The sequence below is a fragment of the Dendrobium catenatum genome, unplaced genomic scaffold, assembly GCF_001605985.2.
Source record: "Dendrobium catenatum unplaced genomic scaffold, ASM160598v2 fragScaff_scaffold_1342, whole genome shotgun sequence".
Lineage (NCBI taxonomy): Eukaryota > Viridiplantae > Streptophyta > Magnoliopsida > Asparagales > Orchidaceae > Dendrobium > Dendrobium catenatum.
This window is the reverse complement of record NW_021319804.1, coordinates 607,310-622,757: the sequence shown is the minus strand read 5'-3', so window position 1 is coordinate 622,757 and position 15,448 is coordinate 607,310. Positions and strand designations below refer to the sequence as shown.

The 15,448-nt window shown below is 33.1% G+C and overlaps 1 protein-coding gene and 1 non-coding gene across 2 annotated transcripts in view; both read right to left on the bottom strand.

Annotated features, from left to right (window-relative positions):
- Window positions 1–2,217: 2,217 nt before the first annotated feature.
- LOC110100705 (alpha-glucan water dikinase, chloroplastic) overlaps window positions 2,218–15,448 on the bottom strand; it is a 29,988-nt gene continuing 16,757 nt past the window's right edge. Inside the window, exons 16-34 of the mRNA XM_020828328.2 lie at window positions 15,224–15,313; window positions 14,964–15,149; window positions 9,425–9,487; window positions 9,285–9,347; window positions 9,135–9,194; window positions 8,815–8,967; window positions 8,633–8,716; window positions 6,762–6,938; window positions 6,572–6,678; window positions 6,108–6,321; window positions 5,916–6,019; window positions 5,577–5,712; window positions 5,242–5,367; window positions 4,954–5,064; window positions 4,631–4,729; window positions 3,826–3,999; window positions 3,668–3,760; window positions 3,472–3,587; window positions 2,218–2,763 (exon numbers count right to left, since the gene is read on the bottom strand). Of these exons, the coding sequence (XP_020683987.1) occupies window positions 2,559–2,763; window positions 3,472–3,587; window positions 3,668–3,760; window positions 3,826–3,999; window positions 4,631–4,729; window positions 4,954–5,064; window positions 5,242–5,367; window positions 5,577–5,712; window positions 5,916–6,019; window positions 6,108–6,321; window positions 6,572–6,678; window positions 6,762–6,938; window positions 8,633–8,716; window positions 8,815–8,967; window positions 9,135–9,194; window positions 9,285–9,347; window positions 9,425–9,487; window positions 14,964–15,149; window positions 15,224–15,313 (2,361 nt within the window). The 3' untranslated portion in view covers window positions 2,218–2,558. The remainder of the gene's footprint in view (window positions 2,764–3,471; window positions 3,588–3,667; window positions 3,761–3,825; window positions 4,000–4,630; window positions 4,730–4,953; window positions 5,065–5,241; window positions 5,368–5,576; window positions 5,713–5,915; window positions 6,020–6,107; window positions 6,322–6,571; window positions 6,679–6,761; window positions 6,939–8,632; window positions 8,717–8,814; window positions 8,968–9,134; window positions 9,195–9,284; window positions 9,348–9,424; window positions 9,488–14,963; window positions 15,150–15,223; window positions 15,314–15,448) is intronic.
- Window positions 3,061–3,219, bottom strand: LOC114580841. The gene has a single exon (XR_003702434.1). It is a non-coding gene; the product is annotated as a U1 spliceosomal RNA (small nuclear RNA).

The window sequence follows — 15,448 nt, the reverse complement described above, 5'->3', positions numbered from 1 at the left end:
CTCAGGACGATGTTCTACGTCCGGTCTCTGCACAGAATAATTTCTCCCCAAACAAATATTAGATGAACTTCAAATGCAAGTTTTAATACAATAACTGTTTGAAATTAAGCAAAAAGTTGATGTTATTGTGGCTGGTTCGCACATTGATGTCATTTTGTATAAACTCAATGGTTTATATTCGGATTAATTGTACCAAACCCCATCTGATCAACTTAGATGATCTATATGTTGTATTATACAGCAAAAGGATCTTAACATTGTGACTGATTCTGTTCATTCTAAACTTCTCACTGGTTCATCTGAGTCTTTCTCTGCTCTTGCTGCTCACTAGAGGCCATGGCTCCTACCATTATGCTGCTTGATTAATTATTCTGTGCGGATGGAGACCAATCAGAATGTCCCATTTCACTCCTTTATTGTGTACCGTGGCTCGGTACTGCTGACGTGGCTGCACTTGATTCGCCTCTGGAAGTAGAGCTACGTCTAGTCTTTTTTCTGCCTGTCTAGCCTTATGCTTTTTGGACCAGATCGTGGAGCTCCTCGGGCATATCTGCATGTGTGTAGACTGTCAAATCTGTAGCAAATTCGGTCATTCAGCCCTTCAATTTTATCTCATCTTACTGTTGTAAGAGTGATCAAATGAATAGAGGGGAAAAGAAATAAAAAATGTAGAAATTAGATTCACCTAATTAATGACTATTGTATATTTTATTATGATTTGAATGTTAAAAATTTATGTCTAATATTTCAAATAGAAGCATAAGATGACAAGCAAACATTCCAATAAAGAATAAATTATTCTGTGCAGAGTCCGAAGATATAGTTGAAATTATTCAATTACATAATTCAAATTATGTTTTATTCACTAAATTAATCTATTGATCTATTTATCATGTTTTATTCATAGGATCTTAGGACAAAGTGAAGCTTTCTTCACTCAATTGAAATTATTCAATTACATAATTCAAATTATTTATTTATCGACTCTTCATTCTTAAATTATAAATATGATTAACACAATTTTAACCAATTTTAATTTCATATAATCTTAATAATTAATTTTAATTTTACCCAAAGCTTCTATTTGTTGCATCCCCATAAGTATTTACCAAAAGATTGATGTAGCTAATCAACTAAAGATAGCTTCAATTTTGAGAGAGGCTTTGTTAGGGACTGCTTTCTTATTGCTTTTTAAATAATTTTTCAGTTCACAAATTTTAACTTTTGATCTAAAAGGTTATTTTAAGAAACAATAAGATAGTTGTTCCAAACAAAACATGAAGCTTTCTTTGGAATAACTTTCTAATTAATTTCTAAAATAACTTTTTAATATAATTTTTTTTAATTTAAAAATTTTATACTAAAAAATTATTTTAAAAACAATAAGAAAATTATGCCAAATAAAAACTAAGGCTCCGTTTTGATTATAGAAGAATTAATGCAAATGAAGTGAAATAAAATCCTAATGCTTTTTTAAGTATATTTCATCTCTAATCATTGATCTAACATCCTATTTTTTGTTCTTCCAATCACATTACTAAGACTTTGGCAATAGAATTGTTCTATAGCAATGCTTGAAATTTGAATATTCATCACAAGAACTTCTAGAGGAAGCTAATTCATTCCATTTTCTTCCTCGAGAGAAGAAATGGAAGTCAAATTGCATGATAGAACATTCAAGCTTTTTCCAAATATCAATTGGTTTTGTATGATCGATAATCCAATCAAATCAACATCTTAACGTTTTTTCTTTAAACTACTTGTATGTTTCAATGATGCATCAACAACTACGATGAAAGTGACGATATTACTCTTAGTTTCTTCAATTTAATTTCAACGGATTTAGTCACGATAACAATCTCCTCATCTCAGATATATTAAGCAATGTGTGCTTCGATTAAGGCTTCGTTTGAGATATCTTTCTTGTTGCTTCTTAAAATAACTTTTTAGTAAAAAAATTTGATTTTTATACTGAAAAGCTGTTTTAAGAAGCACTAAAAAAGTCATCCCAAACGAAGCCTAAGACGCACATCCCTAGTGCGATAGCCAAAGAGGAGAGGTCATGATCTACAATGACCTCCCACCTCAACCATCGCATATCATACCACTTAGGACTTCTGAGTTTAAAAATTAGGGATAATCTACAACAACATCAAGCCTTTATCCCACTACGTGTAAGATAATAAATAAACATGTAAGAAATGAGAGACATTATGATTGAAATTCACAAAAAGACAATATAAACCACACTTAGAAATTATTTTCTACAGGTGAGTCTGATGAGGTAGCAAGAGTGGCCATTTATTTCATTATTTGAACCTGGACAAATTTCAGAGCAAATCACTTACAAAATGACAAATCCCACACATACAAAAGAACCAATAGACCTTTTAAAAATGTCTAAAGTTCTTGCAATTTACAGAATTCAAAAAAAATTCTGCAACCTTCTTCCCTTTTCATCTATAATTTTCCTTTATGTAATGCTGATATAACTATTACTGCTTATTGCATTGCATAGTGAGATTACAGCAGAGAACAAACACCTTCAAATACTTGAATCAAATCTGTGGTCTCGTTTGCACCACAAAAATCTTGCCATCTTTAACAACTCCCTCAATGTCTTGTGGAGATCCATAAAGCTCTTCAATTGCGCCGCCTGCTCGGGCGATGCTCGACAATATCGACTTCTGGAAGCTTCCATCCATTATGAGAGGATCAGATGTGTAGTCCAGCACTATAGCCTCTTCCTCATCCATTGGAACGCTGCAAGTTTTAGTTAGTCAGACACCAAAAATCTGGTTTATCCTGTATCAAATAATTGTAAGATATATCAATGTATTTCTACTAGTAATAAACATTTTAAACTTGTGGTGGTTGACTATGTAGCCCTCCAATAATCCACACTACCTGACAGTAAGAAATGAGGTTCTTTTTTCCCTTAATTTATTGCTAAGCTCATGTAAATCAGTAATCCAGTTCTCTCTGACTTGCTAGTTCATTTTTAGTGGGGTGCTAGATATGTAAATAAGAAAATTTTGACATTACTTCCCATTCCTGGATGGGGGGTTCGCATTTGCGTGGCCTTTATATCATAAATTATGACGTCTACTCTACCACTTGGGCGGATGATAGACCAGCGCCCCTTCAAAGTGCAATAAGGTCACGGATCTGGGCCACAGGCATTCCTGATCACCTGTTAGACCCCGTCCAGTTATGTGAAAATTGTCCAAAATGATTCACACAATTGCACTGGTAAGAGACTAGTTGGTTAAAATAGAACATTCTAGGTGTTGAATCACACATTGGTAGATGAGAAATAAGTGAAAGATACCAATCAAAACCAATAAAACATACTGTGACAAGTTACTCTAACATTAATCATGTATAGTTCCACATTGAAAGTCATAGGATAGGATGCATGTGAACCAGATATGCTATTCCGCAAAACAATTTTAGGATGGTATAACTTACCTATCATACAAGCCTGCACCAGCATAGCCTTCTAAATCTTCACCATTAGAATCGGATCTGAATATAATAGACTTTTTAATGAAGAGGCCAATAGGTTTACTCGGAAAACCAAGAACCTGTAAAGTAGAAAAAATATGAAGTTTCACAACTGGGAGAAAGAAGAAAACAAAACTATTAAATCAGAATCAAAGCATACCTTAGGAGAATTGAGATCATTTTTGCTACAAACAAAGCTAAGAGCGCGGCCGGGATAGGCGCCCACTAGAGTTTCACCTAACCCTTTTACCACCTGCAAAAGCCTCATTACAAAAGTGATTTTAAGAACTGATTTCATTTATAAACAGATAGACAAACCTCAGCATAAATCTCAGATGAGTCTCCAGATGAAGGGTTAGTAGTGTGGATAACAAATGCATAGTCAGCGTTTATGATTTCTTGGACAAGGACAGCCATGCAAAGATGGTCATGATCAAGCTTTACTTTTCGAGTGCTGAAATAAGCTCTCTCGTTCCACTTAGAGGCCCAAACCTACATCAATGTGACATAGTAAATGTAGAAAAATGGTTCAGATTGCTTTGGGAAAATTTGGTGATGTTCAAAATAATCAAAATGAATTAATAAATGCATTGAATGAATTTTCAAATCAGTGTAGAAATTTTCCAAATTTATTTGATATTTATCATAAATAGTGTAGTATTTATACTAATTATGGAAATTGCCTAATAATTTTTGAAAATTTTTAAATTCTTTGTATTACAATTTTCATGTGCATTTGATGTGTGGATCTTGAGATGATGATTTTTCAATATCAAAATACCAAATTTTGACTATTGGAAAACCAATATCACCTTTAACGTTACTGTTCATGTTTTTAAATAAAGATGCCGAATTGTAACTTAATAGTATCTAAAAGACTAAGGTTCCATTTGGGACGACTTTCTTCCAGCTTCTTAAAGCAACTTTATAGTACAAATGTTTAATTTTTGTATAAAAAATTGCTTTAAGAAGCAGTAAGAAAATCATCCCAAACGAAGCCTAAATCACCATTTCGCCAATTAAAAATTTCCTTTGCAATGTTTAAAATTTGTTCTTTGGACAAATTTTATGTAGCAAGTGAAATTTGGTGGAGGAAAACCAATTCTAATTGAAAATATGGCACCTTCTTGATAGCCATCCATGCTTGTTCCCATCTATGTTCACTTTCATCCCCAGGCCAAGGCATTCCAGAAATCTTCATTTTCTCCTTCAGCTCTGTAATCTGTAAAAAAAAAATCGCCATAATAAACTTTCTCTTGAGCGCATTTCAGAGGAATTAGTCAGATGGGTGCAAACAGTAATAAATTTAACCAAGCCCAGACATCATAACCTTCAAGAAACTAGATTCACCTATAGCTAAGAGGGCATCATGATATATTCCATCATTTCATGCTCAAAATACTTTGAAGGATTTCAGCAAAAGAAATAAAACCCTAATTGCCATACCAATTGAGACGAAGGTGCCAGCTGCAGAACTGCTCTGCGTATTTCACCAAGGGCATTGTAGTCTCCATCTGCCAACTTTCTCTTGAGTGCATTCATATTATCAGCTACATCCTGAGTATCAAGGAACAACAAGGAAATTATAGTCTACTTCATACTTATACAAGAAATATTCTGAGTAATGAAACTGAAAATTCCCTAAAATAACCAAGTTGAAACAGATTTTAATGCTATTTTCATAGTTCAATAGGAGATAATGCAACAAGACAGTTTAGAGAAAATAGACCCCACCTTATTTATTTTGTCTGACAAAACCTTCTCAAAAACTCCAAATGGTAGAGCAACTGATGTTGGGATTCCTATCCAAGAAGGCACTTTTCCTTTGAGATATGATATATTACGTGATTTAGCCCCAACCTGAGTGTACAATTGACAACTTGCCAGTTAGGAGATTAGGTGAACCAGACAAAAGCTAGAACATTTCAAAAAAGATCCAAATGACATGCAAAAGCAAATAAAATAAGATCCATGTGAGCCATCATGAATAATTCAGGAAAATCCAGAAATGGTAAGGATGCAAAAGGAAAAATTATTTTCAGAATACAGAAATTAGTACAAGAACAGACCAGTTCATTAGTAAACTCCTCAGCAACTATAGCGTATCTACCAGCAAATTTTTTCCTGAGTATGGTCAGAGCTGGAGTTCTTCCATCACTTATATCTCTGGAACTTGCGCCAGTTTGTTCACCCTCAGTTATCTCACTATAAAAGAGAAAATATGGGCAATGTTATCTTTGCAAGTAGCTTAAGAAATTGAAATAAAGCATGATTCTTCCAGTTGAAATGATCAAGGATTGAAACTAAACCATAAAGATAGAATCATTTTGTAAGGAATTCTATCTAGAACTGAAAAATACAATGAAAAAAAAATAGTTCTTTTTTTTTTCCAGAAAATATGTTATTGCCTGTAAATGATATCCGCAGATGTAGGTTTTAGGCGAAATAATTTTCCTTCATTTCTTTCAAATTCAGCCAGGATATTGGGATCAAAGCAGGTGGCAAAGCAAACCTAAAAGAATAACATAAATAATGAAAAAATTTCTCATAAACCAAATAAAATTTTAAAAATATCACACCCATGCTGAAGACACCCAAACCTTGCTATTTCTTGCTCGAACAGAGACATGAGAAAGAACATCTGGCATATCAGATGTTAGTACAGCAACCGTGCCATCTGGAATTTCCTCTTCTCCCTTGACACTTTTGGCTACCAAAATTGTAGGCCGCTCATAAGATTTATTCTGGACAGAAAGCAACTCATTCACAGTGACTATATAGCCAGAAGCTTCAACAGGACTAATGACTTGCCAACTGCACTAAAACCTCAAGACCATATCAGGAAGCTGAATAAATTTTGAATTGAGTAGGAAAAGATTAAGGCTTCGCTTGGGACGGCTTTCTTTCTGCTTCTTAAAGCAGCTTTTTAGTACAAAACTTTTTAATTTTGTACTAAAAAGCTACTTTAAGAAGCAGTAAGAAAGCCATCCCAAACAAAACCTAAGTTCATTCCCATTCGGCTAAAATCATCCAAAAGATCTAGTGAAGATACAAGTAACTTGACCTTCCAAGGTTTGCCATCTTCCTAAGAATTGGATCGATCCGATTAAGTAACACCGATAAAGATGCGGCTGACCCAGCTCGAATTATTTCTTCAGTAAATATGTCAACCTATAGAGTATGCAAACATTGCAAATTAGCATTACAATTGGAAAATTGGAAAATTGGAAAATTTAGTATGCGTCCATACTTACAGCCCACTGATCAACTCCTAATAATGATCCCAGGTATTCAGCTGAAGGCTGAAGAATTTGATGGAAATATTCTGCCTTGCTTGATAAAGCAAGTCGGGTCCTATCAAGAAATGCCTTGGCATATAATGCCCATTGATCATCATTTCTTTTGGACAACTCCAGCGCATGGTTCCATCCCTTTTGCAGAAATAAAAGCAAAACACCATTTAATCCTATTAAGTGATGGTAATATATAGCAGAAATGTTAAGCCTAAAGATCTTTTTTGCTTGAAAAATACCTATGCCAAAAGCCAAAGAAATCTAATTTTGCATCTATAGTAAAATGGAGAAAGAATTTTGATCATCAGCAACTAGATTAATAGTAGACAAATGGAGCTATAGATACAAGTAAACAATTCTCCAACAAGTCAGAACTTAAAAAGTAATTATACTTCACTTTATTCACATTTATAGCCAGTCTTTACCTTTATCCTTCAAATCAATATTATTGGCCCAGTGTTTTGAAAAAATCAAGCACAATGCAATGCATTAATTTTTTCCTTTTTATAATCCTTGCTTCAATGGATGAAGTACAAAATGAAGTGATGATTTTACCAATTAGTAAACTCATAAGTCATGACTTATATATAATATATCTATATATTATGTGCATACAATAACCAATTTAATTAAGCAAAATTAATAACATAAACTAATAATTTTTAGCAAATATAATACATTCAATAGTGATTTCCATCGATTTGAAAGCTAAAGAAAATAAGAATAAGATGATGAACTAATACTTAAATCAGGATACTCATGAGACTACGAGATCGATAAGAGACCAAAAGGCAGAAATAATATTAGGCGAGAGAGTGAAGATGAAGCATTGAAAAACATGCAAAGGCCACAATGAGAAAATCTTGAAAAGAAGCTTGTTAGTGAGAATCCATTAAAAACAACAAGTTGCAAAAAATTGGACAAGAAAACAAGTAAATAAGAGAGTATGTAGAGAAGAACAACCGATAAGCAACAAGCTCTATCAAGAGAGAACAAAGATCCAATGAACATTGACTAAGCAACTATAAGAACCAATAAGGAGAACAGAACATTAATGCCCAAGCTATCATGGATGATCTTGAGCTAAACCACAAAATTTGAACTAGATTTCATTATGGGCCAGGCCTGAGCATGCAACATCAGGATCAGAGCGCACTTTGCCAAAAGTTTACACTTCGCTTGAAAACAATGCGCAAGGCTAAAACACTGCTTTGCTTGGCTCTTAAAACATGCTTTCAATTACATTGTGTTGAACAACTATTCATTCAAACAGAAACAATTTTGTTGTAATAAAGAGAAACATTTCCATTAGAGCTTGAAAAACTTTAAAAAAAGAATAAATATTATTATCATCATTTCCACACAAAAAAAGGATAAAACGCATTTATAATTCCTCTAATCAAATGTTTTCATCTAGTAAAATGGAAAATCAAATGCGTCACTTCCCTATATCTAGCTAGTTCAATAGTTAAATTTATGAGCATTCAGTTACTAAAGAGTTCAAATTACCATTCAATTATTCACTAAAAGGCAGTCAGCAAAAGATATAACAAATGTTGAACACAGTTCAAGTGGTTAGTTTTGAAGATGAAAAGAACCGGATAGACAGAAGGCAAAACTGAGCAATCCCCAATGACCATATTTGCATTAACAGAAAATTTTCATAGGAAAAACCTGTCCCAATTTACAAGAAACATTTTAGAATACTTTTCCTATAATGCAATAGAAAAAAGTAAATGAATAACTCTAACAGCTCAGGCTATCTGATTAAAAGCATATTGGGACGGTACAAGTAAAATTTGAAGATGAAGTTCGAGAAGAAATCATAGTACCTTTATGCAGTATATAAGATCCTCGTTGTTATCTGAAGACAATGCAAGATTTTCAAGAACCAGAGAGATGAAGTACATGATTTTCTGTCATAGAAGAATGGCCATAATGTTCAACACTTGCTAAAAGAAGGCAAATAAAATAAAGACTAAGTTTAAATTTTAAAAATAAAACTGGTTAAAACCTTGGGTTCTGCGTTGTTAAGCTCCTCGTATCCCCTTTCTATTGCAGTCCTAACTGTAGAATCAAGAGCAATATCCAAGAAAATGATATCCTTTAAACGCTCATGGGAATTCAGCAGCAATGGACGAAGTTCTGTTCGTGCCTCCAGCAAACCCTGAAAAAATATTGCTTTGAAGTATTCAAATCAAGGAAAAAGTAGCCAACTAAACAAAATTCTTGATATTGTGTCCTCTTCATGCTGCATTTTCTAAAATAATTGTCCATTAAGCATACAAAGAAGAATTTATGTACGTTGAAATTGCCTGACAGTAAAATAATCACCTCAATTAGCGGTTCTACCATTTTATCCTCAATATGATCAAGGATAAATTCCAGCAGCTCCTGTTTATGAGTTGACAAGACAAATGCACAAATATTAGCTAGTTCATCAAAGAGAATCGAAGACTAATGGAAAATGTCAAAGAGAGTTACAGGAAACCCAGATGCCAATCCTTTTACAGGATTTATTTGAACCCCCACCATAAAGCCCTGACCCTGAACAATAGTTAAATCAACATTAAGCACAGAGTGAAAAAAAATATAAAAAAATCAAAACATTAAAATAAGTATACCTCAGATTTGTAACCCAAGCAAGTTGCAATAGCAGATTCGAGATCAGCACCTGAGTGTACTGCCTGCACAGATATTATCAGGATGGTAGCCGTTGACATTAATTCTATGAAGCATAAAAGGAAGGTGTTGCCATGTAATGACAGACGGAAACAAAACTACTTCCAAATGAAAAATGTTTAGTGACAGGCCAAACTCCAGACACACCAGGCAGAAGCCAGGAACCATAAAAACTCCCACAAACCCCCCAGAAAATGAACGGTCTCGATTATCACCTCTCACATAAAAAAGCAACATCATAATCATTCACTACAACCACATAAACCAGAGCTATAGAAAAACCATCATCTTTACCCCTATCTCAACAACAATCAGCTAAGAATTAATGAGAATATTATCCTGGTCAGTTGTAATACCAGACGTGAGAACAATATCAGCAATATTTTGTTGAAAAGAAGAATTCAACAAGGTAGATAACCAAATTAAAATCTTGGTTCAGAGCCAAAGAGCTCATATCAACCGAGTTCCCAAGGGATACACCTGCGACTGCATCAGCAAATCTGCATCAGCAAATTGTCCCTTCAATTTCTTCTCAAAAAAGAGAATAAAACAAATCTTTCAAATGAACAAGCATTTGGCAATGCACAGTACTTGAGAAGACCATCAAACCTAATTTCTTGCCAATACCTATTCCTAATTGAACCAGCATGTTAGCACATTTTTTTAAGGAAGTTCTCTATTTATAATAAAGGAATGTAAACTTTCCAACAACCACAACAATCAAGAATGCATAACCTCAATAAATCCTCCAACATCACAACAACCCTCTGATCATCAATTTTTCTATGGAAAAAACGTTGTACTAAAATTCAACTTTATACCTATTTCTTGTTTACACTTTCATAACCTAGAAGTAAACTTGACATCATGATTAGATACAATCACTTTGAGCACTACATGCAATCTCACAATCTCCTTCCATATAGTTGATAATTTGTCAATTGAATCAATGTCTCATGGGCAAAAAATAAGAAGACTTTTTAAATAATCTACAATGACCCACCCATATATAATATCATCTCCCTACTTAGACCTGAGAAATCCCATCAAGAAATCAACAGCAGTGTCTTTCCACTTCCACTTTGGAATAGGCAATAGCAACAATAAATGACTAGGCAGTTAATAATTTACTTTCACTATTTAACATAATTCACATTTGGATATAAATTTAGCTACATCTTTATTTAACTCGAACCACTAAAATATAAATTTCAAGTCGTGGTAAATTTTATCATTTCCATGATGAATAGGCTGAATAATAAACTTAATGCAGAATTTTCCCATGGAAAATCATAAATTGTTGATCTCCACACTTCATTATACTACAATCATCTACTTTAAAATATGCTAAATCAATTTCATATATTCCTCAATCAATTTTTTGAGTTTCCTGAATTCCCTCTTACAATACACGCTTCATAATCATATGAGATAGTAGTCCTTCATATATATTACTTGATTTCACTACCTTCAGCTCTAATTTCTTCATATCTTAAATCAAACAAAATATAAAAGTAATCAACCACTCAGTCGAGTGGATTTTCTACTTATTGTATATGCTACCATATGTGTTACAAAGTGATATTGAATGTCCATATCATAATCATTATCAACATAATTCATCTTCTTTGACTTTATTTCAATTCCTTCTAAGCAAAAATATATTTCAAATATTGATGTATCATGTATACAACTTAAATTTCAAATCATTTAAGTAATGCCTACAAATTTTTAATGAGAATAAAATATCTAACAACCCCAAATCATGAATGGTATAATTTTTTTATGCAGTTTTTTAATTGCTTGGATGCCTAAGTTATTCCATCAAATCACACCCCAACCATTTAAGTGAAGCATTATTAAGGTATGAAAATCTTCAATTCCATGTGGAATATTAAGGATTGATGTTGACATTAAAAAAAACAAACTTCTAAAAACTATCTTCATAATAAGTTGCCTACTAAAGTCGCAAAACCTTCCATTGACATGTGGACAAAGCAACAATCATATGTGAAAACCACTTAGTAAACTTTTTATAATATCATGCTCTACTTTTAAAAAATAATATAATTTTTTTATACATTTGCTGCTTTGGCCACTCATACTTCAATTTTTTTTTATCTCTTGTATCATTTCCAGCTCTAGTTATACTGTCATTTATTTTATATATTCTAGTGCTCATCACATATAATAGGTAATTAATGTTTATTATCCTCTCTTAATATACCACCTATCATTAGGGTTTTAAAAATTGGACCAGTCGGTCTGATCGATTCAATCGTAAACTGGTCTAAAGGCCAGTCCGGTTCATCCTGAAAAATGGTTAGACTGGTTTTGCATCAAACCGGGATGAACCGGTCCCGATTCCCTTGAACTAGCTTGTTCAAATTTTCCTCTCTTAATATACCACCTATCATTAGGGTTTTAAAAATTGGACCAGTCGGTCTGATCGATTCAATCGTAAACTGGTCTAAAGGCCAGTCCGGTTCATCCTGAAAAATGGTTAGACTGGTTTTGCATCAAACCGGGATGAACCGGTCCCGATTCCCTTGAACTAGCTTGTTCAAATTTTTTGAAATATTTAAAAAATTAAACAAATTAATCTAATACATCAAGAATAAAATATTAAATAATATTTATAATTTAACAAATTAATTAAAATTTAAAATACTTAATTTTTAAATTTATAAATTCCAACTAAGTATTTCACATGGCTCCACTCCATACCATCAAAACTCAAAAGGAAATATAAAGTGTAACCATTACCAAGAGAAAGTTTCCCGTGTGATGCGGGACTAAATAAGCTGAAGTTTTAACTTCTTAAGTTTACAACATACACTATATATTTTAAAATAGATTAAAAAAAACTTTTTATGATGTAAACAACATTTATTTTTAATTAAAAAATTTAAATAAATTATGCACTTCATTTATTATTTATGTACTATAAAAATTATTTATTTATTTATTTATTAATAATAAATGATCTAATCTTAATCATTTATAAATGTAAATTTATAACAATAATTTAATATATAATTTATAAGAGTAAATTATATTTAAACATGATCTAACCTTAAATTTATACATAAGCTAAATTTTTATTAAATTTGAATTAAATTTAAAAATTAAATATATTTAAATTTAAAATTACAAAATATATTATTAATGTGTGAATTCAATTTATTTTTTATTAAAATTTTATAGTATTAAATGATTATTCTATCATTTAAATTTTATTTTAACAATTTTCATATTTATTGCATCATTCGATTCAACCACAGTTCGATTTCTTAGGCCTATATATAGATGTACTTTCTTGTGTAATGGGATGATGAATTGATAATGAAATTTTATTCTACTTGTTTGATCTCTTAGCAGGGGCGGATCCAGCTTCTTTTTTCAGGGTGGACAAAAATTTTTTTTTGGGTGGGGGGTGGGCAAAGATGCTTATGATTGATAAAATGAGGGCAAAAAAATTTTTTAAGAGGAGGAAAAATACCCAAAATACTCAAAATATTCCAAACTATCCCCTCTAAAATAAAAAATAAAAAACAAAAATTTGAGGGGAGAAGGATCTCTTTGTGAGCTCCGAGATTCCCAAGATCTCTTTGTGAGTTCTTGAGGAAGTGGCGCTTGTAGATCTCTTTGTGAGTTCTATTGGAGGTGTTGCTCGAGGTGTGTAGCTCCGGATTTTCTTTCTCCTAAACCCAATTTATTTCTTCTCTACCTAAGGCCCCCACCACCGCCGGCCACCCCAGGCCAATCCCGCCACCGGCGGCTCCGCTGGCCTCCTTGGGACGGCCAAGCCACCGGCCTCCCTCTTGGAATTTCAAATTTGAAATTCAAATTTTTTTCCAAGAGGCATTGAAGACTTTCATAAAATAGTTCCTTGATTTAAGGCTTTCATATTAATTGGATGTCAATTTGAATTTGAAATTCAAATTAATTCTAATTGATAGCCCCATTATTGAAAACTTTCCTTTCTTTCAAAATCTGAATTTTAATTCAGATTTTATTAAATCTTTGATTAGTAATGTGGGCCCCACTCTACTTATGACAAATAATCTCCTCCCTCTCTCTAAGTGGCCGGCCCCCTCATTGGGCATAATCTCTCTCCTATCTCATTAATAGCCCTCTCATTAAGCCTCCCTAATTACCTCCCACAATTCCCTCTCATCCAATTTAATTCTCCCCATTAAATTTGAATATAAATTCAAATTCATCCTGCCAATTCCACTTAATCTGAAATTTAATTTCAGATTTTCATTCTCTCTCCCCAAATTGATTTGGGATTTAATTAATCTTGCCACCTAGGCAAGTAAATGGCATTTACGTTTCACATCAAAAGTAATGGGTATTAGAGTACACACAAAAAAAATTGTTAGCCAGGCATAGTATTTTTAAGATTTATAATTTGTGCCCCTACACGAAAAAAGTTCTGGCTCCACCACTGTCTCCTTCTTCCGGTTCTATATCCGGGCCGGTTTTCACATTTTGCCTATCATTGTCGTTAATGGTTCACCTTCTCCTGTGTTTGAGAAAAGGCTTTTTTTCTCTCACAACGTTTATACCCCACAAATTTAATTGTTCATAAATTTTCAGTCAGGTTACTATATAATGGAGGACAATCAAGAAGGAAGAAGAACATTAGATGAAGTACTTTAGACTAATAGTATATGTTTGAATTCAAAGCCCAATATTATAGTTACTTCTTAAGCCCAAATAAAAAAAAAATCTAATGAGATAATTAGACAAAGGATTATGCAAAATAAATCTTCCAATCACAGTAAATATGTGAGGCTTAATAAGTTCAATCATCTCGTCATCACTGTAAAATAAAGCAAGGAAACCGCAAAACACTAAGGCATCCTTCAGGTCAACGAGGCAATAATCAATAGCAATAGAAGAAAGATCGTGGCTAGCAAGGGGTTGAACTTCTTATCAACAGAAAAGGAGGATAGAAGTGGAGTAGACGTTTAGAGCATCAGGAATCTTGAAAAGGTAAAACTCTGATAAAGCTCCAACAAGGCTAGATAGAGTGGAAGCTACAGAGCTTACTAGGAGATCGATGATGATGGCAAATGGCATCCACAAAAACAAAAAGATACTCTTCAAAACACGGTCCTAATCAGCGAACAACCACACTGGAGAGGAGGGACCTGATGAATGACAGCCACCAGAGGAATATAAACCCTACTGATCACCCAAAGCTAAGGGCCATCACCCCCATTCATGACGTACATGGAACAAACGAAAGCATAGAAAATAACATCATCCTACAAAGAAAATTTTTGTCCAAAACCTTTATTTCTTATAAGGAAGCACAGTATAGTGTAAGTTGTACCAAAAACAACAACATAACATATGAAATACAAGTAAACAGATGCTTGTCATATCACAATATGCCAAAAACTAAAAAAGATGCAAAATAAGCATGACCAACATGTTTAAAAAGCTACAACTATCCTTAGAGCTCACCTTAAGAGTCCTCAAGTAATTTCCAAGATCACGCAAAAGGCCTTCTTTTTGATCGGGCCTAAATTTTGGTTCGGAGTGTATAGCTCGGTCATAGCTTAATAAACGCTCTTTCGTAATGCCATTGTCATTCAGAGTCTTCCAGTAAACATTGACATCAAAGTTGCTGTTAACATAGTCAATCAGTGCCTGCAAGAAGCATATATTCATGTTAAAAAATGCAAAGAGGACACAGCTAAAGATTAAGTTCACACATCAAATACCTGACAAATTACAACATCATCAGGACTAGTGTTATTGTGTAGCTTCTGATGCCATTCCTCCATCATTCCACCTTTGCAATCATTATTCCTCTATAATAAACAAATAACATCATGAAATTTTCCTAATCTTATTGATAAAAGTGGACCAAACATGCCCCAAGTTAAAAGCCATGGCAAAGAGCAGCAATTAGAGAATACTTTTCCTTCAAAAAGAATATATCTATA